Source organism: Oryctolagus cuniculus, chromosome 9, assembly GCF_964237555.1.
Source record: "Oryctolagus cuniculus chromosome 9, mOryCun1.1, whole genome shotgun sequence".
Taxonomy (NCBI): domain Eukaryota; kingdom Metazoa; phylum Chordata; class Mammalia; order Lagomorpha; family Leporidae; genus Oryctolagus; species Oryctolagus cuniculus.
In genome coordinates, this window is record NC_091440.1 from 9,811,409 (window position 1) to 9,838,774 (window position 27,366).

Below are 27,366 nucleotides of genomic sequence, written 5' to 3' on the forward strand. Positions count from 1 at the left end.
GATACAGCTAGTTAAGTGCAGAGCTGAGATTTGAACTTTAAGTTCACCTGTGGAGACTATGAAACAATACCAAGAAATCAAATGTTACTGGAGTGTTACTTTTTTTTCTTTTTTTTTTTTTTAAGATTTATCTATTGGAAAGGCAGAGTGACAGTGAGAGAAAGAAAGAGAGAGAAAAAGATTTTTTGTCTGCTGGGTCACTCCCCAAAAAGGCTGCAACTGCCCGGGCTGGGCCAGGAGCCAAGAACTGTATCTGGGTTTCCCACATGGGTGCCAGAAGCCATCATCTGCTGCCTTCTCAGGCACATTAGCAGGGAGCTGAATAGAAAGCAGAGCAGCCAGAACTCAAACAGGCACTCACTGGCACCGCAAACAGCAGCTTAACCCACTGTTCCAAACACCAGCCCCATTACTAACTTTCAAAGAGAAGTATGTGGTAACTCTTGCTTACTGTATTTGGAAAAATGATCTCACTAAACCTAAACCTCAGTGCCTAATAACTGCCAGATTTGTATGCCAAGTTACTAAGTGATCACATATATCAAGAATTTTATAAAAATATTTATCAATAAGCAGTGTGAATAAACTTATCCTGTCTTCCTAGGTATCATCCTATTCTTTAATTTCTTATGTTGTACCTTTCACCTTTCTACTATGTTTGATTTAAAAATATAATAACTTCACCTTATTCTGTTAAGAATCAAATATTTGGGGCCAGCACTGTGTAGTAGTAGGTTAAGCCTTTGCCTGCAGTGCCAGCATCCCATATGAGCACCAGTTCAAGTCCTGGCTTCTCTTCCAGTCCAGCTCTCTGCTATGGCCTGGGAAAGCAGTAGAAGATGGCCCAAGTGCTTGGGCACTGGCACGTATGTGGGAGACCTGGGTGAAGCTCATGGCCTCAGAATGGCCCAGCTCGAGCTGTTGTGGCCATGTAGGGAGTGAACTAGTGGAGGGAAGACCTCTCTCTGTCTCACCCTCTCTCTGTAACTGTACCTCTCAAATAAAAAGAAAAAGAATCAAATATTGTTTCCTATTATAAAGTAACATAAGAATATAAAATTATAGTCTGTGTATTGTTTCATTGATTATAAAAGTAAGATTCAAGGTGATTTCTTGTAACACTAGTTGGACAGAAGTGAAAAGTTACCATGTACTTCAAAGTTATGTGGGTACTCCCTACCTAAAATAAATGTGCAAAAACATTCACATAGGGGCCATCAAAGAAGGATGTACTTTTCTCTGAAGGGAGGAGAAAACATCCTCTTTGCTTATGGTCTTGTCCAAATACTGATGGAATCTGGTTACAAAAGGCTTCCATAGCCTTGGCAGCCCATGTCAAGAGCCTTGAGTGTCACTGACGTCATAAATGAGTGTTAATTGTTAAAGGAACAACAAAAGTCACTGTGCACTTACTCCCCATGTAGGGGAGTGCTTAACATGAAGTTGGTCCTCTGGATATAAAATCAAACTAAAAATGAACCATAATGAAGAAGGGGACGGGAAAGGGAGGTGGGAGTCAGGGTGGGAGGGCGGGTGTGGAGGAGAGAACCACTATATTCCTAAAGTTGTACCTATGAAAAATGCATTCATTAAATAAAAACTTTAAATAAAAAAAGAAAAAAGAAAAAAACTCACATGATTAAAAGTAGAAAACAAAACTTTATTAGATGAAAACGTTTTAAAAGTTCCAGTATGAAGTAACAAAATTGACAACCTACAAATATCTTTCAATCATTTGCACTGCAAGCAAAATAGTCTCTTCAGAAAAAATGACCATTTCACATATATATTCCCTTCTGTAGGCTAGGTATGTATGAGTGGATAAATGGATATAAAATTCAAGAGAAAACAAAATATTTTAAAAATAAAAATCTGAACCCTCTCCTTGAGGTGTATTGCGATATGGTTACCAACATGTTCAGCACCTTGTAATCAACAAGTTACTGATTTGAGTCCTCAAACAAGATCCTGAAAGGAAAGAACAGATTCTAATTATTTTTGAGTCACAGCTGGCAGCAGAAGAAAAACAGCAGCTAGAGAGCTCAAATATATGAAAGCCACACTTTTGAGATATTTAATACTCATTTCAAACAGCTAATCATCTATATGCTATGAAAAAAGAAACAGCTCAGATTTGGAGTATGGGTAGTGTCCTCTTTCTGCATTCCTAATGCATCTTCAATGCGGTTTTCAACGTATGACTCCATATTGAAGGACCAATCAAGTATCAAAAGATCTTGTTTCACAGGTTACATTGGATATAAAAACTACAGATGTTACTTGTTTTACTCTATCTCTAAAACAAAAGTTAATTTTAGACTTGAGATGTCTTTCAAGACCTACAATTTCTGTCTGTATTTGATAACAACATATCAAGTCAAGAATATCTGAATCAATGAACTAAGTTATCCACTTGCACCAGTAGGAAAAAAAAAATCAGTTTCTTGAATGTTTTTTGTTTTGCCCCTCTATCAAAAATCCTGAGAAAATTAATCAGGAAATAAATGAGGCAGGCAAGATACTGATATAAGCAAATGAACTACTAGACTCACTAATTTTAAATGAGTTTTAACCATCAGCAAAAACTAGAAATTGACAGTCCCCAATTTTTATGGGTGGATGGCAACTTACACCTTGATCCTAAGAATAAAACTGTCTTTAACAAATGTTTAGGGATCAAGTTATAAGAAATCACTTCATGCTTAAGTATGCAAATTTTATGCTGTTAATTTTGTTTGATTTGTTTACACAGCAGTTATAATTTTGTTGGATTTTGTGAAATATCCAGATTGTTCATATATTATTAAACTTTAAAAGGACAATAATCTGTGCTTATCTACTTATGTATCTGAAATTGCCCAGCACAATCAAATACAAGATTATTTACTGGAGAACTACAAGATTAGGTTTTATACCACAAGATCTGTTTCTATTTAATATAAACAATAAAATCTACTGTCTTAATACAGTCCTGTATATAACAGTTACATGTACAACACCAGTTGTTCAGTACCCAGCACAGTCATTCATTCCCATCATAATCACTGTAGCCCTGGTAGCCACTGTTCCTTCTCTCATGGATACTTGACATCTTTTTCCATGTAGAGTCCTGATGGAAACTAGCACTGAAGGATCGGCCCAGACGCCCATGTTGCTTCTTGGAGATATTGTCTTCACTCTCAGATTTAGCAATTCCCTGGGCATGTGTTGGAGGTTGTGATTCTTGTCTTAAATTTCCAAATGGAAAGCTCCAGAGGCCAAATCTTTGCCAATTAAGTCTCTGGAATGCTATGATGCAATGCAAATTCCCCCCGACCTAAGAAAAAAGTTGCATAAAGTAAAAAAGGGAAGTTATAGCAATTTGTAGGATCCTATGGATTGTCTTCACTTGCATAAAAACTACTTTTCCTTTCAAACATCATCAAGAGCACATTATCTTGCATCTTTCCATCTTTACAAATATAATAATGTCCAAAGAAGAAAACACCTCCCCAAATATATGCCCCTCTACCACTCACTCTACCACTTTCCCAGTGCATTATCAGGAAGCTGGATTGGAAGCAGAGCAGCCAGGAGAATTGGCACTCTGATATGGGATACTGAGATTGCCAAGTGGCGGCTTAACCCATTGTGCCATAACACTGGTCCCACTCCATTTTTTTTTTTTTCTGTTTTTTATTTAGAAGTTAGCACATGCTCATCTAGAAAAGAAGAAAAGGGAAATGAGAGTAACTGAATTGAGTCACATGAAGTAAAGTGAAAGTCCTTTTTGCCTTTACCTTCCTGTTGTCCAACACTTTATTTCCTAAGTGATGAAAGTGAGATTCCTAGAGCATAAACAGGCCAATACCAAGGCCATCTGGATTATGAACAAGAACACCCATGTCCACACTGTACTCACAAGCCCTTCCAGTTCTCTGTTATATCAGGGACCTGCAAACAGTCCACAGAAGCAAAAATTATAGTAGGTGAGGGACCATAACCAGTGTTTCATGCTGTGGCTTCCCAGGAGATGCAGGGGAAACAGATCTATGGATCTTACAGATGATGGGAAGCTTGGTTCATACTTGTGCCTCTGCTGACTGATGAAGTGATTAGTCAGTCTAGAGGAGATTTGAGATGTCCTGATAAGAATGTATACTCCTTCCAAAAATGGGTAGAGGCAACCCATCGAAGCTGGGTTGGACAGCTTCCTTCTAAGGGCAGACATGTGGCACAGAAATTAAATTGCTGCTCTGGATGCCTGCATCTCACACTGGATGTCCAGTTTGAGTCCATGCTACTCCACTTCCTGCCAGCATTTCTGCCAATATGCAGGTGATGGCTCAAGTACGTGGGTCACCACCACCCACGTAGAGGACCTGGATGGAGTTCCAGGCTCCTGACTTCAGTCTGGCCAAGCCATGATTGCTGGGTCCCAGTCACTCTAAACACACCCTGTAATCTTTCCATATGCCTCATTCAAACACTAAGGTCATACGCATTTCTCTATTGCCTATTCTTCACTTACATTTAATAGGATTATGACAATGGGACATCTACTAAATCTACAATATATATCTAGTTTTCTCTGGAGAGCAAGTCCCTACAGCCTTATTTGTACACAAGGCTTTGCTTCACAGCCACAATTAATTTCACCCAAGCTGGGTCGTGACTATGAAAGTGGACCTGAAGCAAGTCATTCTCAATCTAAACTGAAAGGGAGACATAAATTGATGATTGTCTGGGGCCGATGTTGTGGCACAGTGGGTAAAGCTGCCACCTGCAGTGCCAGCATCCCATATGGGCACCAATTTGAGACCTGGCTGCTCTACTTCCGATCAAGCTCTCTGCTATGGCCTGGGAAAGCATGATAAGATGGCTCAAGCCCTTGGGCCTCTGCACCTGCGTGGGAGACCTGAGAGAAGCTCCAGGCTCCTCGCTTCGGATCTGCGCAGCTCCAGTCATTGCGGCCAATTGGGGAGTGAACCAGTGGACAGAAGACTTCTCGCTTCCTTTCCCTTTCCTTCCCTTTCCTTTCCCCTTTCCCCTCCCCCTCACTCCCTCCCTTCCCTCTCTCTGCCTCTCCTCTCTCTGTGTAACTCTGACTTTCAAAGTAAATAGATCTTTTTTAAAAAAAAGATTGTCAAGAAGTAAACAAAAGGACAGCTAAGAACATAGAGCTCCCAAAGAGTGAGAGATGTTGATAACTGTGTGGGTGCTGCTGTCATTCCAGTACTCAATACCATTCCCTTGAGTTTTAAACATACATCTGGAGGCAGGCATTTGACCTAGCAGTTAAGACACCAATTAAGATACGCACAACCCACACTGGAGTGCCTGAGTTCAATTCCTGGCTCAGGCTCCTGACTCCAACTTCTTACTAATGCAGACCCTGGGAGACAGCAGTGACGGCTCAAGTAATTGGATTTCTGTTACCCAAATGGAAGACCTAGCCTGAGTTTCTGGTTCCTGCTTCAGTCCCAGCCATTGTGCACATTTGTGAATAAGCAGGTGGAAGTATTCTCTCATATTTCTGTCTCTCTCTCTCCCCCGCCCCTTTTATCCCTCATTTCTCTGTCTCAAATTTTTGAAAAAAGATACCCTTGAATTGTGAAAATAATTTTCATAGGACCAGTGTTACAGCACAATGGGTTAGGCTGTCACTTGCAATCTCAGTATCCCATATCAGAGTGCCAGTTCTCCTGGCTGCTGTGTCCAATCCAGCTCCCTGATAATGCACTGGGAAAGTGGTAGAAGGAAAATGGCCCAAGTAGTTGGGCCCCTGCCATTCATGTTGGGAGACCTGGATAGAGCTTCAGGCTCCTGGCTTTGACCTGACCCAGCCCCAGCCCCAGCCATTGAAACAGCTATTTGAGGAACGAATCAAATGAAAGATTCTCTCTCTCTCTCTTCCTCTCTCCCTCTCTCTCTCCCTTCCTCCCTCCCTCAATTTCTGTCAATCTGCCTTTCAAATAAATAAAATAGAAACTTTTTTTTTTTTGACAGGCAGAGTGGACAGTGAGAGAGACAGAGAGAAAGGTCTTCCTTTTGCCGTTGGTTCACCCTCCAATGGCCGCTGCGGCAGGCGCGCTGCGGCCGGCGCACCGCACTGATCCGATGGCAGGAGCCAGGAGCCAGGTGCTTTTCCTGGTCTCCCATGGGGTGCAGGGCCCAAGCACTTGGGCCATCCTCCACTGCACTCCCTGGCCACAGCAGAGAGCTGGCCTGGAAGAGGGGCAACTGGGACAGAATCCGGCGCCCCGACCGGGACTAGAACCCGGTGTGCCGGCGCCGCTAGGCGGAGGATTAGCCTAGTGAGCCGCGGCACCGGCCAAATAGAAACTTTTAAAAATAAAAATTTTCACTTTTCTAAGATGATCTATACTAGATTTTTATTATTTACAACCTAAAGAGTGCTGAATACTGCAGTTTGGTTAATTGGAAAATGCCTTCATATACAATCGTGTTCTTACCTTCTTTGTTTTTCGGTACTGCAGCCCTCTCTCTAGGTGCCGGATATCTAGGTATTCTGGATTTTGAGTGTTTAGATCAGTAACAATATCTGCCCATCTGTACGATTAAGAAGATAAAGCACAATTTCCTTTAGATCCAAAGTACCACTCTAGTAGAACTGATCATATGAGCCAACTGCTACCATATTATTATAACAATAATTGGCAATAATTCTCATTCCTCAGCACTGTACCATCTACTAATCTAATAACTTCTTGATTTTATGGCAGTTAAAAGAATTCTTAAAGTAATTAAACACTAACACAACTTCATTAATAGATAAAATGATTGTGCAGAAAATACAAGGGGATTACAAACAACTACTGAAATTAATAAGTACATTTAGTAGAGGTATATGAGTTGGAGGCAGGTGTTAGGTACTGCAGATAAGATGTTATTTGGGATGCCCACATCCCATATAGGAGTGCCTGGTTTGATTCGCGGTTTTGCTTTCCATTCCAGCTTCCTATAAATGCATACCCTTTGAAGCAGCAGGTGATGGTTCAAGTACTTGGGATGCTGACATCCATGTGTGAGACCCTGATTAATTTCCATGCTTCTGACTTCAGCCTGGCCCAGCCCCAACTGTTGTACGCTTTTGGGGAATGAACCAGTGGATAGACTATATTTCTCTGTTTCTGTTTCTGTCTCTCTGACTTCCAAATTAATTAATTAATTTTAAAATGATGTATGAGTCAAAGTCTATATAGAAATATCAATTACATATTTATATAGAAAAAATAACTGAAAAATTAAATATTTAAAACATAAAATTACAACACACATAGGAAAAATCTTAATAAAAGATATGTAAGACTCTATATTGAAAAATAAAAAGTGATGCTAAAAGAAATTAAAGCTCCAAGTAGAAATACAGTTCATGTTCACAGATTGGAAGATTATATATCATTCTGATGTTAACTCTCCCCAAACTAAACATTAAATTCTATCCTAATTAGAATCTCAACAGGTATTTTAGCCGAAATTGACAAATTCTAAAATTTTTCTGAAAAAGGAGTTTCTAGAAGGGCCAAAAAAATCCTGAAGAAGAAGAACTCACAGGACTCACACCACCTACTTTCAAGACTTGGTATAACATACAGCAATTTAGTGTTGTATTGGTGTATGGACAGACAACTAGATCAGTAGAACAGAGTCCAGACAACACAGACATGGGTACTTCAAAATTTCATGGAAAGCGTGAATTAAAATCTAACTTTATTTTGATGCAAAAAAACAATCAAAAGTCATACATAGTTTTTCACAATAGACTTTTTGCATGAATTTTGAAGATCTCATATATGGTCAATTGGTTTTCTGCAGAGGCACCAGAGAAATTATATAAGGAAAGGAAAATTTCTGTAAACAAATGTAGCTGCATAAACCTCGGGGGCCAGGGGCCTGGAAATCAAAATTGGCCTCTACCTCAAAACCATGCCCAAACATTAACATCACAAATCAAAACATCAAAAACACAACTATAAAGCTTCTAGAAGGAAACACTATCTTTGAGCTCTTGGAGTAGACAAAAATTTCTTAAAGAGGCACAAAATACTACTAATCAAAAGAATAAAATGGATAAACATGACAATTGAAATTAAGAACTTTTCTTAATCAGAAGGGTAAATCCACCTTAGAGATATTTTTCATCATTTTTCATATTTATTATTTATTTGAAAGGCAGAGTTACAAAGAGGCAGAGGCAGAGAGAGATAAGTCTTCCCTCTACTGGTTCACTCCCCAAATGGCCACAACAGCTGGAGCTGCACCGATCCGAAGCCAGAAGCCAGGAGCTTCTTCCAAGTCTCTGACACAGGTACAGGGCCCCAATGACTTGTGCCATCTGCTGCTGCTTTCCCAGGCCACAGCAGATAGCTGGATCAGAAGTGGAGCAGCTGGGGCTCGAACCGGCACCCATATGGGATGCTGGCACTGCACGTGGTGGCTTTGCCCACTATGCCACAGCACCGACCCCTCATCATTTTTTAAAAACACAGCTATCCTATAAATCTAGCAATTCCATGCCTATAAATCTACCAGGAAGAAATAGAACATTAATACTTAAAAAGGACTGTACAACAAAATATAGTATATCCATGTAATGGAAAATTATTTGTCTATATAAAGGAATGACATTCTGAGCCAAAAAACAAGATGGATGAGCCCTGAAAATGTTACATTAAGTGAAAGAAGCCAGGCATGAAATGCTACATATTACATGAGTCCATTTATATGAAATGTGGAGAACAGGCAAATCCATACAAGCAGAAAGTAGACTAGCGGTTGCCAGTCTGGAGCAATGGGAAGTGAGTGCTAATGGGTATGTGTTTTCTTCAGGGGGAATGAAAATGTTCTAGATTAGATAGTGCTGATTGGTACACAACTCTATGACTATGCTAAAATACAATGAAGTGTACATTTTTAAAAAATGGAATTCATGATATATGAATTATATTACAACAAAGTAAGTATATAATTTTCTTTAAGAATTGTACAGGACCAGCACTGTGGTATAGTGGGTAAAGCTGCCCATATGGGTGCTAGTTTGAGTCCTGGCTCATCTACTTCCAATCCAGCTCTCTGTTATGGCTTGGGAAAGCAGTAGAAAATGGTATAAGTCCTTGGGCCCCTGTAGCCATGTGGGAGACCTGGAAAAAGCTCCAGGCTCCTGGTTTCGGATCAGCCCAGCTATATCCTCTGTAGCCATTTGGGGAGTGAACCAGCAGATGGAAGACCTCTCGATCTCAGCCTCTGCTTCGTAATTCTGCCTTTCAAATAAATATTTTTTAAAAAAAGAAATGCACATTAATGTTCCTAACAGCTTCATTCACAATAAACCACTACTCAAAACAATCCAAACATCCATCAACCAGCAAAAGGAAAACAAACTGTGGCATACCCATATAAAGAACAATACTCACTGATATAGGAATAAACCACTGATATACATGGGACAATGGAGAAATAAAAATGCTACCTCAATGAATAAGCAAGCACAAAATAATATTGTATAATCGCATTTGGATAGAATTCAAGAACAAGCAAAGGAAACCTATGGTGATAGAAATCAAAATGGAGTTTGTCTATGGGTATTAACAGAAATAGAAAACGAGGGTGCTTGATATGATCATAAGAAGGTACCATGCATTGAGTGGGGTGGTGATTAAACAGTGTATACATTTATCAAAACTCATCTAATTATACAATTATAATCTACATTTCAAAAAAGGAGAATTAAACATACTTTTTACAGTGAATGGCAGGATGTTTTCTACTTGATTCTCCAATTAAAATCCAGTACTCCACTTCTTGTGATGAGAGAGGACCCCTGCTAAATATAACACACATCACAGTAAGCTTAGTAAGTCACTCACTCCCTTGAGTAGACTGCTTCAACTGCATATTAGTAGAAGATATATGACAGTTTATATCTTTAGTACATGGAGTAATCTCCATAAGGCCTCTGGCCCAAAAAAACCCATCCTACTCTAATGACCAAGCCATGTTCTTCCTGCCCAACCTTCAGCTCTCCTTTAAAGTGGGTCACATTGTCTCTTCTTCCTCTCAGTCACCATCTCACCTGGGTGAGGTGGCCATGGCTGCCAATATCTTTACTCAAAGGAGTGTTCAAAGAGATCATGGAAAGCACATGGTATGGAAAAACTATAATGTGAATTTAAAAAAATTGTTTTGAAGCAAATCTTTCTTTTAATTCCATTTTTCCATGAACTGTTTGAGGTACCTCATGTTCATGGCTTCTGTTTTCACCGATTCTTAACTAGAACACTTCTCCCTTTGCTTGTAATTACCTTAGCATTAGCTCAGCCCATCATGAAGAAAACTTGCTAAGGAGAAAAAAAAAAGTATTAAAACTCAGCCACCCTCTGTGTTTTAGGGACCGTCTCTGTCAAACAGATACAAGTTTACCTGCATGTAAAGATATATAGTTAATAAAATAGAAACTCTGGATTAGGAAGAAACAAATATAACTATGAAGATAATATTGTTCCAGACATTAGAAATAAAAGTTGGTTCTGAGCTTCCTTGCAACCAGGACAAAGGGGGAACCCCATTAAATCCCATGTTTCCCACTACATTAAAGTAAGATGCTTTGTAAGTTACTCAGTCGTAGCAATCTTCCTGACACTGCTCATGGGTAGCATGGGATGAAGACACAGACATATATGTAAAGTCATTTGCAACTCTCCTGTAATAAACATAAAAGTGACTTTTCAAACTGTGTGCTCTTGTAATGAGTAAAGAACAATGAACTAAATGCAATTCTGCAAAAGAATAAGCTGTAATATTTAAAATGTAGCCTTAAATAAGGAAAGTATATCACTGTCTTCCCATTTCTTAAAGGCTTAGTGTATTTCTTAAAACACTTTCTACCACACACCTTCCTGGTAAAGAATCCACATAAAATATATAAATGCTTACCTGAATGCTTTACTAGGTTTAACAGGAGTTGCTTCAAAGCCAATTGGACAAAAATAATGATTCTGGCAATGATAGATATAAGCCAGAGATTCATCCTTCAATCCATGCATTAACTTTGACAAGGCCCCTGAAGCTGCAAGGACAAAACAAAACAAAGCACACTGAGGGTCCATGAAGCGCTGTTTAAATGTCACACAAAGGACTTTCTAAAGACAGGAAAGACATTACCTGGAACACACTAACACTGTGAGGGGGAAATGAGAAGAAGCTACAGATACATACAAAAAATTATGAGGTTATTTTCAGTTTCACCATTTGGACTGAGATTCAAACTCAGACTAAAGAAGTTAAATATATCTTTCCTTATGAAAACCTTATATACATAGTTGCCTATGAAATCTAATTATTCTATAAAATCTAGTACCTAGTGTATGTAGGAATGATCTTAACATTTCTGGTTGTACACAACAGTCCCTAAAAATTTCTGAATAAGCATGCCCAATTTAAGAACATCTGCTTAAAACTCTACACACACCATACAGTACTGTTGTGTCCTTATAAAGGATATAAAAAAGAAATTTTAAATTAGATAAAAACAAACATTCTAACTAATATATAGTACATACATCCTAATTTAAAGAACACTGACATATGTATATGGATCAACAACAAACTTTCCTCACTAAAACTTTTTTTTTTTTAATCTTTTATTTAATGAATATAAATTTCCAAAGTACGACTCATGTGTTACAATGGCTTCCCCCCCCATACCGTCCCTCCCACCCACAACCCTCCCCTTTCCCACTCCCTCTCCCCTTCCATTCACATCAAGATTCATTTTCGATTATCTTAATATACAGAAGATCAGCTTAGTATACCTTAAGTAAGTATTTCAACAGTTTGCTCCCACACAAAAACATAAAGTGAAAAATAATAGATGATTTTTTTTAAATGATGATGAAATCAGATCAGACCTATTGTCATGTTTAATCCCAGTGAGAGTCAAGTTGGGAATTGATAATTTCTTTCTTTTTTTTTTTTTTTTTTTTTTTTTTTACAGAAGATCAGTTTAGTGTACATTAAGTAAAGATTTCAGTCGTTTGCACCCCCATAGAAACACAAAGTGAAATATACTGTTTGAGTACTCGTTATAGCATTAAGCCTCAGTGTACAGCACGTTAAGGACAGAGATCCTACATGAGGAGTAAGTGCACAGTGACTCCTGTTGTTGACTTTACCAATTGACACTCCTGTTTATGGCATCAGTAATCTCCCTATGCACCAGTTATGAGTTTCCAAGGCTATGGAAGCCCCTTGAGTTCTCCGACTCTTATCTTGTTTAGACACGGTCATAGTCAAAGTGGAGGTTCTCTCCTCCCTTCAGAGAAAGGCACCTCCCTCTTTGAAGACCTGTTCTTTCCACTGGGATCTCACTCACAGAGATCTTTTTTGCCAGAGTGTCTTGGCTTTCCATGCCTGAAATACTCTCATGGGCTTTTCAGCCAGATCCGAGTGCCTTTAGGGCTGATTCTGAGGCCAGAGTGCTATTTAGGACATCCGCCATTCTATGAGTCTGCTGAGTATCTCACTTCCCATGTTGGATCACTCTCCCCTTTATTTATTCTATCGGTTGGTGTTAGCAGATACTAGACTTGTTTATGTGCTCCCTTTGACTCTTAGTCCTTTCATTATGATCAATTGTGAACTGAAATTGATCACTTGGAGTAGTGAGATGGCATTGGCACATGCCACCTTGATGGGATTGAATTGGAATCCCCTGGTATGTTTCCAACTCTACCAATTGGGGCAAGTCAGCCCGAGCATGCCCCAAATTATACATCTCTTCCCTCTCTTATTCCCACTCTTATGTTTAACAGGGATCACATTTCAGTTAATTTTCAACACTTAAGAATAACTGTGTGATAATTACAGAATTAAACCAGTCATATTAAGTAGAACAGACAAAAAAAAAATACTATGAGGGATAATGTATTAAGTTGTCCATTAGCAGTCAGGGCTATGCTGATCAAGTCACCCTTTCTCATAGTGTCCATTTCACTTCAGGAGGTTTCCTTTTTGGTGTTGAGTCAGTTGTCACCGATCAGGGAGAACATATGGTATTTGTCCCTTTGGGACTGGCTTACTTCACTCAGCATGATGTGTTCCAGATTCCTCCATTTTGTTGCAAATGACTGGATTTCGTTGTTTCTTACTGCGGTATAGTACTCTAAAGAATACATATCCCATAATTTCTTTATCCAGTCTACCGTTGATGGGCATTTAGGTTGGTTCCAGGTCTTGGCTATTGTGAATTGTGCTGCAATAAACATTAGGGTGCAGACCGCTTTTTTGTTTATCAATTTAAACTCCTTTGGGTAAATTCCAAGGAGTGGGATGGCTGGGTCGAACGGTAGGGTTATATTCAGGTTTCTGAGGAATCTCCAGACTGATTTCCATAGTGGCTTGACCAGTTTGCATTCCCACCAACAGTGGGTTAGTGTCCCTTTTTCCCCACATCCTCGCCAGCATCTGATGTTGGTAGATTTCTGTATGTGAGCTATTCTAACCGGGGTGAGGTGAAACCTCATTGTGGTTTTGATTTGCATTTCCCTGATTGCTAGTGACCTTGAACATTTTTTCATGTGCCTGTTGGCCATTTGGATTTCCTCTTTTGAAAAATGTCTATTGAAGTCCTTGGCCCATCTCTTAAGTGGGTTGTTGGTTTTGTTTTTGTGGAGTTTCTTGATCTCTTTGTAGATTCTGGTTATTAACCCTTTATCTGTTGCATAGTTTGCAAATATTTTTTCCCATTCTGTCGGTTGTCTCTTCACTCTCCTGACTGTTTCTTTTGCAGTACAGAAACTTCTCAATTTGATGCAATCCCAATAGTTGATTTTGGCTTTGACTGTCTGTGCCTCCCCCTCACTAAAACGTTAATCTTTCTATAAAAATTACACACACTAGAGGAGCAACTTTCCCAAGCCAAGTGATGCAGTAACATCTCTACAGAGACAGGCACTAGTACCACAAAAACCTCTTACAAAGTTCCTCCTCCTTCTCTATTTCCCATAACCATAATCATTGCCAATATCAGAAATATTACTTTAAGAAGCAACTTTTTTTTTATCAGCACTTGGTACTTAAAGTCATCAACAGAAGTTTCACTAACTTGCATCTCCTGGAAGAAACTAAAATATTCATAAAGAAATCACCCATTAAAACTGGAAATCCTAAAAATAGTGGATAAAAGCCTGCAAGTCAGTTTCAACAATTGATTCTCTGGCCACTGAAATAGCTGAAGACCATAAATAACAGCAGGTCAATAACTGCAGCAGAGAGCAAGGACATACAGCCCGCATTCATCTCTCCATCTCTCTCGCTCTCATTCTCTCTCACTCTTATACACACACACTCACACACACACAATTTTTCATGCCCAGGAAGACAGTAATATTTCTGGCTTAAACTCTCTAGATTTCATCTAGACCTGCACAGATTTTTATTTCATGTACAATCACCAGAGCATCCTTACTCAGCAACAGAATCTTTTCTACTAAAATCTTTATTTCATAATGACAAATAATAAGTCTTTCTGCAGTTTTTGGTTTACTTCCCCTCATAATTTAAAAACTGACAGCTCAGGGCAGCTCTCAATGAAGAAATACAAGAACCAAAACTCAGAAGATAGTCAATATTTCATTTTCATAATTGAATTGGACTACAGACAGGTAACAAGATAGTGAACAAATATAAATGGATGGACTTAAATCATCATAAATTCAGTAAATATGAAAGGTATTTATATACACAATTGTTTTAGCAAAATTCTTGAATTTTTTAATACTGTGAAAATACAAAATAAAGGTTTTACCAGTAACCTTTATTATAATGTTTTAATAAAAATCTCAAGAATTTCACACTTTCCTATTTTCTTAAGTATAATATAAAACTTCTTTAGTGTGACTATTAATAGTAAATACTTTAATGTCCAAGAATATATTTAGAATTTCAGGGGCAAATGAGATAGGTAAGAAAGTCTATTCTCATTGATATTCACATCATTTTGTCTGTTGGCAATATTCTTACTATGTCCTTTTCTTATTTTAAAAAAAATTTTCTTTTTAAGACAGGTAGAGTTATAGACAGTGAGAGAGAGAGACAGAGAGAGAGAGGTCTTCCATCCGATGGTTCACTCCCCAAATGGCCACGATGGTGGGCGATGCGCCAATCCAAAGCCAAGAGCCAGGTGCTTCCTCCTGGTCTCCCATGCGGGTGCAGGGACCCAAGCACTTCGGCCATCCTCCACTGCCCTCCCAGGCCACAGCAGAGAGCTGGACTGGAAGAGGAGCAACCGGGACAGAATCCGGCGCCTCGACTGGGACTAGAACCCGAGGTGCCAGCACCGCAGGTGGAGGATTAGCCAAGTGAGCCACGGCGCCGGCCACTGTGTCCTTTTCTAAAAGACACGAGTATTGCTTCTTCTAGAGAGCAATGTTCATAGGCTTATAATTTATTATCACTACATACTGTATAAGTATAATACAGATCTCTACAGGATATATGTACTAAGATACTATATATAATGTTTATGGACTTATAATATCAAGGATATTCTGAAGTACCACACTTCATAATAACATTCTGGCTGAATTAGATTAGCATCTGCAAATTCTCCCTTTAAGGGCCAGAGGTAAGTATTTTAGGCTCATGGGTCAGTCAGTCCACATACTACTGAACTCTGCTATTGTGGGATACAGGGAGCTATGTAAGCAAATGGATACAGCTGTGTTCTAATAGCACTTTATTTACAAAACCAGCCCCTGATTCATGGGCTATAGTTTGCAAAATTTTAATTTAGACCATATAATTTCAAATATTTTTTGATATGGACATGTTTGGCAAAGCAAATTTATATAACAGGCTTGACCATAAAAAGGATCAAAGGAGAGCTGCTATAGCTCCCTGGGACATAACTGAATACAACTGCACATTGGGAAAACCAAGTTCTTTAGAAAATTTTAAAAAACGTTGGCTACTACCTCTTGAGAAAGACTACAGCAATAATTTTCAAACTTGAGCATGAAAGGCTTTTTAAATGACAGATTGCTGGTACCCACCTTGAGTGGCTGGCCAATAGGTCTAAGGGTGGGAGACCAAGAACTTGAATTTCTAACAAGTGATTAGGTGATGCTGATGTCAGTCCAAGGACCATTGGTTCCAAGTTATGAGGCACATTTAATTTAAGTGAATTCATGAGCAGCTAGTAACTATATCCAATACTGTAGAGAAACTAAAGGCAAGTAATAACAGTACCACAAGCTGTTCTAGCAGGGAAGATGAAAACAAGTAACTTTAATAGAAGGTGGAATAAAACAGTGCCACAAAAGGGGTACAGAATTCAAAGGGAAAGAATACATCAGGTTTGAGGAATCAAGAAGGGGTGGCATTCAAGATGAACTCAACGTGTGGTGGGATTTCCACAATCCAGACAGAGGAGAGTATGAGGAGAAAACAAACCACTGGGGAGGAAAGACTATATTCAGGAAACGGCAAGTTGCCTAGTTTAGAATATAGGGTACAACAGCACAGAGAAGCCTACCGTGGAGCACCCCCACAATTTCAGGAAAATCAGAAAAAGATCACCCTCTGAAATAAAAGACAGTAAATATAGCATTTAATACATTAAAGTGGTCATCTTAGAAAGTAATTCTGTTTATACTAAAACACATAAATGTGTTACTGATGGAAGCTAAATTCAGAACAAAGTTCGGTCTACACTTGAGTATATCTAAAAAACTTAAGTAACCAAACAGCCTCTACCAAGAGCAGAGCCATGATCTGTATGGTCTAGAGAAAGGAGAATAAACCTACAGGAACTGGCAGGCCTACAACACTGTTGAGAGGAATAGTAATCCTGAGTAATAAACTTGATATTATATTTCTCACATTAACTTAATATGAGTCCATTAACATTCTGACATTCTTTGAGTTTGTTTAGTATGAGCTTGCCCTATAGAGGCTGATCTAAAGAAGAACCCTCTAAGAATTTATTAGAATGTATTTTTATTCCTTCGAAGACAAGAGCAGTTTCTAAACGATGATAGAGAATCAGCAACTTAACAACCTTCTGCAAGGCCCTTCCCCCTGACATCTTTCAACACAATTGGTGTATGTAGGGCAGCAGCAGAAGGCCAGCCTAGGTTAGCTTTGAATGATACTAAGGAGTCTGTGATTTAAGCAAGCACTACAAGCCCCTAAAAAGGAAAGGGGTATATGAGCATTAAATGTCAAACAGATTGATCTGGCCTGCTTCTAATAGGAATTAGAGAAAGCCAGTGATTGAGTAAACAGAATGTCAATGCATTGTCTACCTGAGATGTGCTGAGACACTACAGTGAGTTGGTACAATGGTCATGGTGAGGGAATACATAAAGGAATGAAGCAGAAGATGATACTGTCTGTCACACGAAAGTAATGAACTATAATACCCACTAGAAGAACACAAATTACATACAGGGACATAAGTAATATTTCCAAGATAGCAAATAAGAAAAGTGATCGGCAGGCGCCGCGGCTCAATAGGCTAATCCTCCGCCTAGCGGCGCCGGCACACCGGGTTCTAGTCCCGGTTGGGGCGCCGGATTCTGTCCCGGTTGCCCCTCTTCCAGGCCAGCTCTCTGCTGTGGCCAGGGAGTGCAGTGGAGGATGGCCCAGGTGCTTGGGCCCTGCACCCCATGGGAGACCAGGAAAAGCACCTGGCTCCTGGCTCCTGCCATCGGATCAGCGTGGTGCGCCGGCCGCGGTGGCCATTGGAGGGTGAACCAACGGCAAAAGGAAGACCTTTCTCTCTGTCTCTCTCTCTCACTGTCCACTCTGCCTGTTAAAAAAAAAAAAAAAAAAGTGATCTAGACTTCCATGGCCCAAATGTTGGTAGGTAAGTGAACCAACACTCTGAAATTGTCTGAATAGACAGCTAATGTTGGCAATTTCTAGCACAAGCTTTCATCATAACTAACTATCATTTAAAAAGTATTTCAAATTACATTAGTAGTTAAATTTTATCAAAATCCGTGGACTTTTCACTCCAGGAGCGAGCTCAGTTACAGGAGAGGCTGTTGGAAATGCACCTGCCAGCAAACACTGGGGAGAGACTAAGCCAAAGAGGCAAAGCCCCTGGGAAGAAACCATTTCCCCCATCAGAGAGAATAGCCCTATCAATCCTTAAAAATAACTTACACCAAAAGAGAAGATACATTTCAGAGTATGTTTTAATAAATAGCGCCAACTGACAATAGTTTTCATTAATGAATATTCCAGGGACAAATGAGAAAAGCCTCCCTTTAGCTCTTCCTTTCACAATGAGAGAGAACAGAAAATATGTCTGTCTTACACCTTCACACCACCCCTACCCTGCATACCATCAGAAATTACAGAGCAACACATGTGAGGATATGGCGTCCCCCATGGAATAAATGGGCTGCTCAGGACAGTCCCCATGGACAAGGAGCTGAACATCCACATCCAAAAGATAAAATACAATATAAGATATGCTATACCAATGGCAAATGGTAGCTGCCAATAATCAGTACTAGAGCAATTAAGAGGAATCCAGGGGTACAGGGGCCACAGAATGCTTCAGAGATGGAGCAGGGCTTGAGTGGAATGGCTGATCAGTGAAGAGGAAGACAAGAAAACACCAAGGCATAAGCAGACAAGTTGTGTTTCAGTGAGAATTCAAGAATTCCAAAAGGAAAATGAAAAAGTGAACAAAACTGGGAAAATAAATTACTAAAACATATTTGCAGAAACCATCCATTCCCACGCCAAAAAAGGAGAGGGGGGAAGAGGGGTACTTTTCCCATTCCTCAAAGGACAAAGACTAAACATTAGAGGACATTTAAACGTACAGGTGAAAATGTCAGCAGGACTAAGTGCCACACATCCTAGATTATTTATGGTGACTGGTAAACAAGCCCATCAAATCATTACATCTAAACAAATCATGAAGAACATAGGATATACCAGACTATAATACTGGGAAATAGAACAAAGTACAGATCCTCAAAAGATCTACAAAGGAGCATATCGAATACAGTTATGCTACTGAGAAGTTGTACACAACATTTGATTAAAAATATTTTAAAATTCTGAGCCGGCGCCCTGGCTCAATAGGCTAATCCTCCACCTGTGGCATGGCACACCGGGTTCTAGTCCCGGTCAGGGCGCCGGATTCTGTCCCGGTCGCTCCTCTTCCTGTCCAGCTCTCTGCTGTGACCCGGGAGTGCAGTGGAGGATGGCCCAAGTCCTTGGGCCCCGCACCTGCATGGGAGACCAGGAAAAGCACCTGGCTACTGGCTTCGGATCAGTGCGGTGCACCGGCCGCAGCAGCCATTGAGGGGTGAACCAACGGAAAAGGGAAGACCTTTCTCTCTGTCTCTCTCTCTCTCACTGTCCACTCTGCCTGTCCAAAAAAAAAAAAAAAAAAATTTAAATTTCAGAATTGTGCTCCCTAAATCAACTATCTCTGGAGCCTTTTTTGGTATTTTATTACATTCCATTAATAAAAAAATTACATTTTCTTACTTTGTGAATTCAATTGGGTTTATGTAGCCGATGTTTACTCCATACCCACAGTTTCTTTGCTATCATGGGTTTTTTATATTCTAGTTTCTGAATCTTCATCTGATTTACTTTAATTTCACTGACCTATCTCTTCAACTATCCAACTACCCCATCTAGATGCTGCTGATATTAATACAGCAAAACACAAGCTACACTGAGGAACTCCTCCAATGACCACAAAGACAAGCAAGTGCTCTGGTGTCTCCCAGGGCCCCAGTCATAATGCAACCTTGGGACACAAACCTAAAAACTGCTTTAGGGGCCTTCTGTTGTATCCTACACATATTTGACATCTCCATTGATCATTTCTATACCCCAGACATGTATTATGCCTCATATTCCATTAAAAGAGATATAAATAAATCCCACAGATCAGTTAAGAAATGAGTCTGAGATGTGCTTAGTTTTATATTGAACACTTAGAATGAAGAGGGCAATCAAGACACTACTAAGATAGAACTCTCCTGTCATTAGGAACACATAACACCCAGAAATCTGAAGAATGGCCGATTCAGACACTTCTAGACATGGAAAGATGATGCCATACATTAAGATGGAAAGTAGGGAAGGTGTACACAAGTGTGGATAAAGAAGGTTTTGGTGGTGTGGGGAGGGAGAGAGCAGGTAGGAACCTGCAGGAAAGTGAGAGAAAGAAAGAGTAACATAAATATTTTCCTTTCAATGTTAAGACAGAGAGCACTTCCAAAGGAACAATTTCAGCTCTTTGGTCCGAGAAAAACAAAATTCTCTTCCAGAAATCTACTAACTCCAATCTTCTGAATTCCTCCTGCCTCCTCTCCTCAATCCTAGGACTCATTAAATTAATCCCTACTGAACACCGAAATATCAGGCATTGTAATACATAAATGAATAAGAACTCATGCCTAGTCCTCAAAGAAGGTGGCTCAGATATTTTCTGGAAAAAAAATCATCCAATTCAGTATGCCAAGAACCACCTAGCAATGAAATGAAAGTTCTACCATAGGCACACCCAGGTGCTATGATAACCCAGCATGGGAGGGATTTATTGCTGCCAGGCAAGCAGGAGAAAATTTCTCCCTACTTAAGTCTAGGATAGACAAAAGAACAGGTATCCACCAAAGTGGGAAATTCCCCATTTCTCACAGTCCTCAGCAGCCATTCCACAAGTAGGGCGGGACCCAAGCTGACCTGTATTTCATGAAGCCCAAGGTGACCAGATATCAAAGGAGATTGGCTGCAGAGAAGTACTCTGAGGCTAGCACCTATCTCCATGGAAGAACGTGACTCAACCCTGAATTATCTTCATTAAAATCAACCAGATGTCCTTGCAGGTGGATGCGAGTCACAACTGAGAAGATGAAGACACATTCTCATACTCTTTTGCAGAAGTCTTGAATAATATTTTCCTCATCATCATTACAAATGTCAGCATAGTTTTTTCTCTAGTAAGGTATTATAATTTTCTCATTTATAAAGCCAAAATATTAAAATGTAAATCGTTATATAATAAAACTATTTAATTAACACATAACTAAAATAACCCTTAGGATCAACTCCATTAATATCCCTCTTATAATTAGGAGTGTTTTATAATAGAACTTCATCACCTTCACAGTCTATTATCCTGTCATTATAAGTTATCATGCAGTCTAACTCAAATCTTTATACTCTCTTTTAGGGAAAGGAACAGAGATACCATGCTTTTTCATTAAAGAGGTTTTTTTTTATCATGCACACACACACACACACACATACCATGGATCCAGACAATCCAATGTGTTAGCACTGTCTTAAAGTTCAAAAACTTCTACATGCAAAGAACAGAAGAGGCAATATATATTATTCTACATATATTAAAATAATATATATAGAATATATATTCAATAAATATTAAACTATATATTGGAAAGTTTCCTACAGATTATTATGATTTCCCACTTGGATGAAGAAATACAAAAAGAAAAAGACTGAGTTGAGGGTTTTGTCCCATTGATCAAAATGGTCAGTCTTTGAGATGGACCCTGAAGTGTGTGTGTAGGTATGTGTGTGTGTGTGTGTAGGTGTGTGTGTGTACAAACCTTCTATACGTGTGCTTACCAGTTTCTCCAGCTGTTTTGTTCTTCCCATGAGGCTTATACAGAACATAAGAGCATCCTTTTACATGGAAATGGTCATTAATTTGTCTAAACCATCTGAAAAAAAACAAAAAGATTTGCTCACAAACAGTTCTACATCAAAAGTGGCAACATGAAAGTCTGTGTCATCTCAGCAAATTAAACTGTTGCCTGCGACATCAGAATCATAGTTGTCAACCCATAAGTGCCAGTTCAAGTGGCTGCTCCACTTCGGTTCCAGCTTCCCATGGGTGCATCTGCGAAACCAGCAGATGATGACCCAAGTACTTGGACCCCTCCCACCCACATGAGAAACCTGGATGAATTGCATGCTCCTACCCTTGTGCTGGCCCAGCCCCAGCTGTTGGGCCATTTGGACAATAAACCAGTGGATGGTAGATCTCTCTCCCTCTCTCTATCTCTGCCTTTCATATAAATATTTTTTGTAAACGGCATTATTCCAATTCTAGAGAAATTCTAGCACAGCCTAAGTTTGGCATATCTATGAGTGGATGGGGCCCAGCTGGTGGATGCATGGTTTACAGTCAACATTATTATTGTACAGAACTAGAAACTAGGTTTTGCCTCTAAGCAAATCTTCATACCTCATAAGTGTTGTATTTCCAGTGAAAGGACCAAACCTAATATCTTCAAATGGAGGTTGAAAACCCAAAATATGTAAAGCCTCTTCTTGGGTAATAGGTGGAAGACTATAAAAATTAAAACAAAAATGCCTTTTATTTTATAATTCCAGTCATATGCAAATATAACCTATCTCAATATTAATGTCTGTTACAAACAATTTCAGTAGTATTTCTCATTTTTAGCTTATTCAAAATAAGACATACATGTAATCTGAGCTTCAAGACTTATAATAAAATACAGATGTTTTTTCTTAATTTATGAAAAATGTCTTCTTAAAAACCTTCTACTATAGAAAAAGCAATACCAAATTACTTACAAATTTGGAATCAGGAATACTGATAAACTGACATACTTACTTTCCAGCTCCCATTGTGCTATATAAGAAATTCCAACAAGAAATTAATGAAGAGATACCACAAGAAGTCTTATACTGTGGTCGGCTTATACAGTACCTAAGAAAACAAAAGATTGCTTTCATCAGTTGAATGAATACAAATTATGCATAATATAAATGTAAACATTACAAATGTGTAATATTATTATATATTATTATATTATATATTATATTGTTATAATATTCTATTATATATATGCATATATTATATATTATTAACACATATGAACCAGAAGTATTAAAATAATGAAAACTTTTGATAATTTAGATCAATATAAAGTCTGTATTCACCTATCAACTGCATCATGAATGTGTAACAATAATAAATCACTCATTTTAAGAAAGATAGCTAAGCATGACTGCTAAAGTGGATGCTATCCAAACCAATGAAAACATTCATGACATAAATTTAGATCTCACCTATTAAGATATCAAAGTTCACACCACACAGGTAAGCTGCACACATGATTACATGCAACTTCAGAAATACTGGAGGGGCCAGCATGGTGGTGTGGCAAGTAATGCCACTGTCTGCAATGCCAGCAACCTATGTGGGTGCCAGTTTGAAACCTGGCTTCTCTGCTTCCAATCCAGCTCCCTGCTATGACCTGGGAAAGCAGTGGAAGGTGGCACATGGGAGACCCGGATGAAGCTCCTGGCTCCTGGCCTGAGCCTGGCCCAGCACTGGCCATTGTAACCATCTAGGGACTGAACCAGCAGACAGAAGACCTCTTTCTCTCTTTCTCTATCTCTTTCTCTCTCTCTCTCTCTCTCTGTCTTTCCCTCTCTCCTTATAACTCTTTCAAAATGAATAAATAAATCTTTTTCCTTCAAATCTCTAAAAGATTTCTGAAAAGAAAAAGAAAAATACTGGGAAAACAATGTTTTCTCCCATATGTCAACTTCTCAAACAGATTATTCAATTTGAAGGAAGACATCAGTTGGCTTTCGAATTATCTTTTCCCAACTGCTTTCGAATGAAGGTGCTAATAAGTGATGAAAATGATGACAAACAAGAACTATCATCATTAAGCCCAATTTTAGTCTTGCCTGAAAAAAATACTCAAGGAAAAAAATACCAAAAACATATATATATTATGTATATATAACTATATACATGAACATGTGTGTTTATCATTGTACATGTTTATATAATGTGCACATTGATATATACACAGATCAACAAAGACCCCAAATCTAAAGACCATTAAGACAGTGAGACACAAAAGATAATAAGGCCACTTAATATAATATACTAAGTCTCCCTAAAGAAATATGTTCAAGTCCTAATCTCTGGTATCTGTGAATGTGACCTTATTTGGAAGTGGGGTCTTTGTAGACACATTCAAGTTAAGATGAAGTCATCCTGGAGTATGATTAGTGTCCTTGTAAGAAGAGAAAAAGAGACACACAAGTAGAACACTATGTGAAGACAGACTGAGAGGAGACATCAGTGACCCTACAGGCAGGTACTAAAGTCCTGAGGCTAGAAGCCCAGGAACACCAATTTCTGGCTAAACACCAAAAAAAAAAAAAAAGGCACAAGCAAAGAGGGGTCCTTCCTACAAGTGCCAGCAGGAGCAAAACACCACCAACATGCTGATTTCAAACTTTTGGCTTCCAGAACTATGATACAATAAATTTCTGTTGTTCCAAGCCATTTTATGCTACTCAATTCATGGCACTCTGCTACAATGGCCCTAAGAATCTAATACACTAATTAACACCTAGGAAAATTACAATATGAATGACTTGTTTATATTTATTTTCAAGACTGTTTAGGGGCCAGTGCTGTGCCCTAGTGGGTAAAGCCGCCGCCTAAGGTGTCAGCATTCCACATGGGCACCGATTAGAGTCCTGGCTGCTCCACTTCCAATCCAGCTCTCTGCTATGGCCTGGTAAAGGCGTGGAAGGTGGCCAAAGTCCTTGGGCCCCTGCACCCACATGAGACACCCGGAAGAAGCTCCTGGCTCATGGCTTCAGATCAGCACAGCTCTGGCAGTTGCAGCCAGCTGGGGAGCAAACCAGCAGATGGAAGACCTTTCTCTCTCTCTCTGCCTCTCTGTAACTCTTTCAAATAAAATAAATAAATCTTTAAAAGACTGTTTAAATAATAATTCCTACTCATAGAAACAACCCTAGTTTTAGAAAGTGTTTGATTTGCCAGCACTGCGGCTCACTAGGCTAATCCTCCACCTGCGGTGCCGGCACCCCAAGTTCTAGACCCAGTTGGGGCGCCAGATTCTGTCCCGGTTGCTCCTCTTCCAGTCCAGCTCTCTGCTGTGGCCCAGGAAGGCAGTGGAGGATGGCCTAAGTGCTTGGGCCCTGCAACCACATGGGAGACCAGGAGGAAGCACCTGGCTCCTGGCTTCAGATCAGTGCAGCACGCCAGCTATAGCGGCCATTTGGGGGTGAACCAATGGAAGGAAGACCTTTCTCTGTATCTCTCTCTCTCTCACTGTCTAACTCTGCCTGTCAAAAAAAAAAAAAAAGTGTTTGATTTACATAGCTTCTCATATTTCATACCAACTTTCACAAGTATTTGTATGGTCATAGCTCTAATGAACATTCTCTTCTATGAACAAACTTCCTACAAATCGACTTCAAGGTCACTCTCGGTTACTCTTTGCAGTCTGTTCTCTTTTTTTCAATTTTCCAGTCAGGTTTGTTGGTTTACGGTCCATGTAGAAATGTTAGGGCTCACAGGCTTTAGTCGCTGAACCACTGCACGATTGGGTCTGTTGCTTACACAGTTGAAGAACAATGTGAATATAAAATCTCTGGGTGACTGCTCCTCCCCCTGAGAAATAGAATCCCACTGCAGCCTGACAGCTGGGGCTACCATGGTGAAGACTGACACTGGGACCAAAAGGAAAATCTGTCTTTGTGTGAATTGTTTTTGTGCCTGGACTCCCATGGCGATTTATGTCTGAAGTTCAGTAACTCCGCCAGAAAGCACCTGGGTGCTGAGCAGTCAGGAACAATTTTCCTTTCTTGAAATAGGTCTTCCCCTTTCTACTGCTGATGCCAGCCTTGATTTCAGGAATGTGCCTTTAAGTTGTGACTTTAAATATCTTTTTCTGTTTGACTTTTCTGATCTCGCCCTCCAGAACACCACTCACTCACTTTTGGATCCTCTGTCATCCACGTTCATCTATTCTGTAACTGTTTTTATGTCTCCGCTCTTTCCCATCAGGGTGTTGTGTGGTTTCCTCGCATCTGTCCACCACAGGCTTATGGGTTTTCTTTTTTTTTTTTTTTTTTACCTTTTGTCTTGTTCTTAGCTACTAATGTGATTGTTACCTCTGTGATGATCTTCATTTTTTCCTCCATTTCCTTTTAAACAGTCTGCCAAGTATTTCTCCTGCTATTGTCATATAAATCTCTTTTCTGAACTCATTTTTGGAAAATGTATAAATTACATTTTCAGATAAAGAACTTTCTCTGGATTTGAACCTTATTTCCTTGCGTAAGTCTGCTGAAGATGAGCTTCTGCAGATGATCCTTTCTGTGGTTGTTGAGAGTTTTTATACACAAGTCTCAGGGTGTTTCTTTCTGTTTATTATGTATTCTTGAATTGAGCTGGTTACTCTAAAAAGCAGTTCCAACAACAGCACTGAAAGTATCAACTGAGACAGTCTGAATTTTGATTTCAGGTTTGCTGTCACCACACTGTCAAACCTGTGAAGTCTTCCCTATAGTTCTGTTCTTTAATTGTGGTTAAAAAAAAAAATACAGGGCCGGCGCCGCGGCTCACTAGGCTAATCCTCCACCTAGCGGCGCCGGCACACCGGGTTCTAGCCCCGGTCGGGGCGCCGGATTCTGTCCCGGTTGCCCCTCTTCCAGGCCAGCCCTCTGCTGTGGCTAGGGAGTGCAGTGGAGGATGGCCCAGGTGCTTGGGCCCTGCACCCCATGGGAGACCAGGAAAAGCACCTGGCTCCTGGCTCCTGCCATCAGATCAGCACGGCGCGCCAGCCGCGGCGGCCATTGGAGGGTGAACCAACGGCAAAGGAAGACCTTTCTCTCTGTCTCTCTCTCTCACTGTCCACTCTGCCTGTCAAAAAATTAAAAAAAAAAAAAATCTACCATCTTAACCAATTTTAAGTGCACAGTGTTAACTATATTCACAACCGTTGTGCAACAGATCTCTAAAACTTTTTTATCTTGCAAACCTGAAACCCTGTACCCAAAAAACAACTCCCTTTTTCCCCAATCTCCATCCCTGGCACCCACCATTCCACTTTGTTTCCATAACTTTAACTTGTTTAAACACTTCATATAAGTGGAAATATACTTTACATTTGTCTTTTTGTGTCTGGCTTATTTCACTTAGAATAATGTCTTCAAGATTCACAGATGTTTTAACATATGACAGGAGTTTTTTCTTTTTGAAGTCTGAAAAATATTCCACCATACACATGTACATACCACATGTTCTTTATCCATTCATCCACTTAGGGGCACTTAAAGTACTTCTAATTGTTAGCTATTGTGAACAGTGCTGCAATGAATATATAAATGCAGTTATCTCTTTGAGATCCTGCTCTCAATTCTCTTGGAAATACACCCAAAAGCTGGACTGCTGTAATATACGGAAATTTCATTATTCTACTGTTTTCTGTGGTTGCTGCATAAAGGGTTAGAATTTTTCCACATCCTCACCAATACTTGATA

At 39.5% G+C, this 27,366-nt stretch overlaps 1 protein-coding gene across 14 annotated transcripts in view; it reads right to left on the minus strand.

Annotated features, from left to right (window-relative positions):
* Nucleotides 1-1,639: 1,639 nt before the first annotated feature.
* Nucleotides 1,640-27,366, minus strand: part of BIVM (basic, immunoglobulin-like variable motif containing) — a 50,096-nt gene continuing 24,369 nt past the window's right edge. For 7 of the 14 annotated variants that reach the window (XM_070048590.1, XM_070048589.1, XM_070048584.1 and 4 more), the window contains 7 exons: nucleotides 22,655-22,750; nucleotides 22,259-22,363; nucleotides 21,637-21,731; nucleotides 10,936-11,068; nucleotides 9,740-9,823; nucleotides 6,456-6,552; nucleotides 1,640-3,316 (listed from right to left, as the gene is read on the minus strand). In XM_070048590.1, coding sequence (XP_069904691.1) covers nucleotides 3,023-3,316; nucleotides 6,456-6,552; nucleotides 9,740-9,823; nucleotides 10,936-11,068; nucleotides 21,637-21,731; nucleotides 22,259-22,363; nucleotides 22,655-22,750 — 904 coding nt within the window. In that variant the 3' untranslated portion in view covers nucleotides 1,640-3,022. Of the gene's footprint in view, nucleotides 3,317-6,455; nucleotides 6,553-9,739; nucleotides 9,827-10,935; nucleotides 11,069-21,636; nucleotides 21,732-22,258; nucleotides 22,364-22,654; nucleotides 22,751-27,366 lie in introns of all 14 variants that reach the window. The other 7 variants (XM_070048587.1, XM_070048586.1, XM_051850458.2 and 4 more) reach the window with 1 other exon arrangement.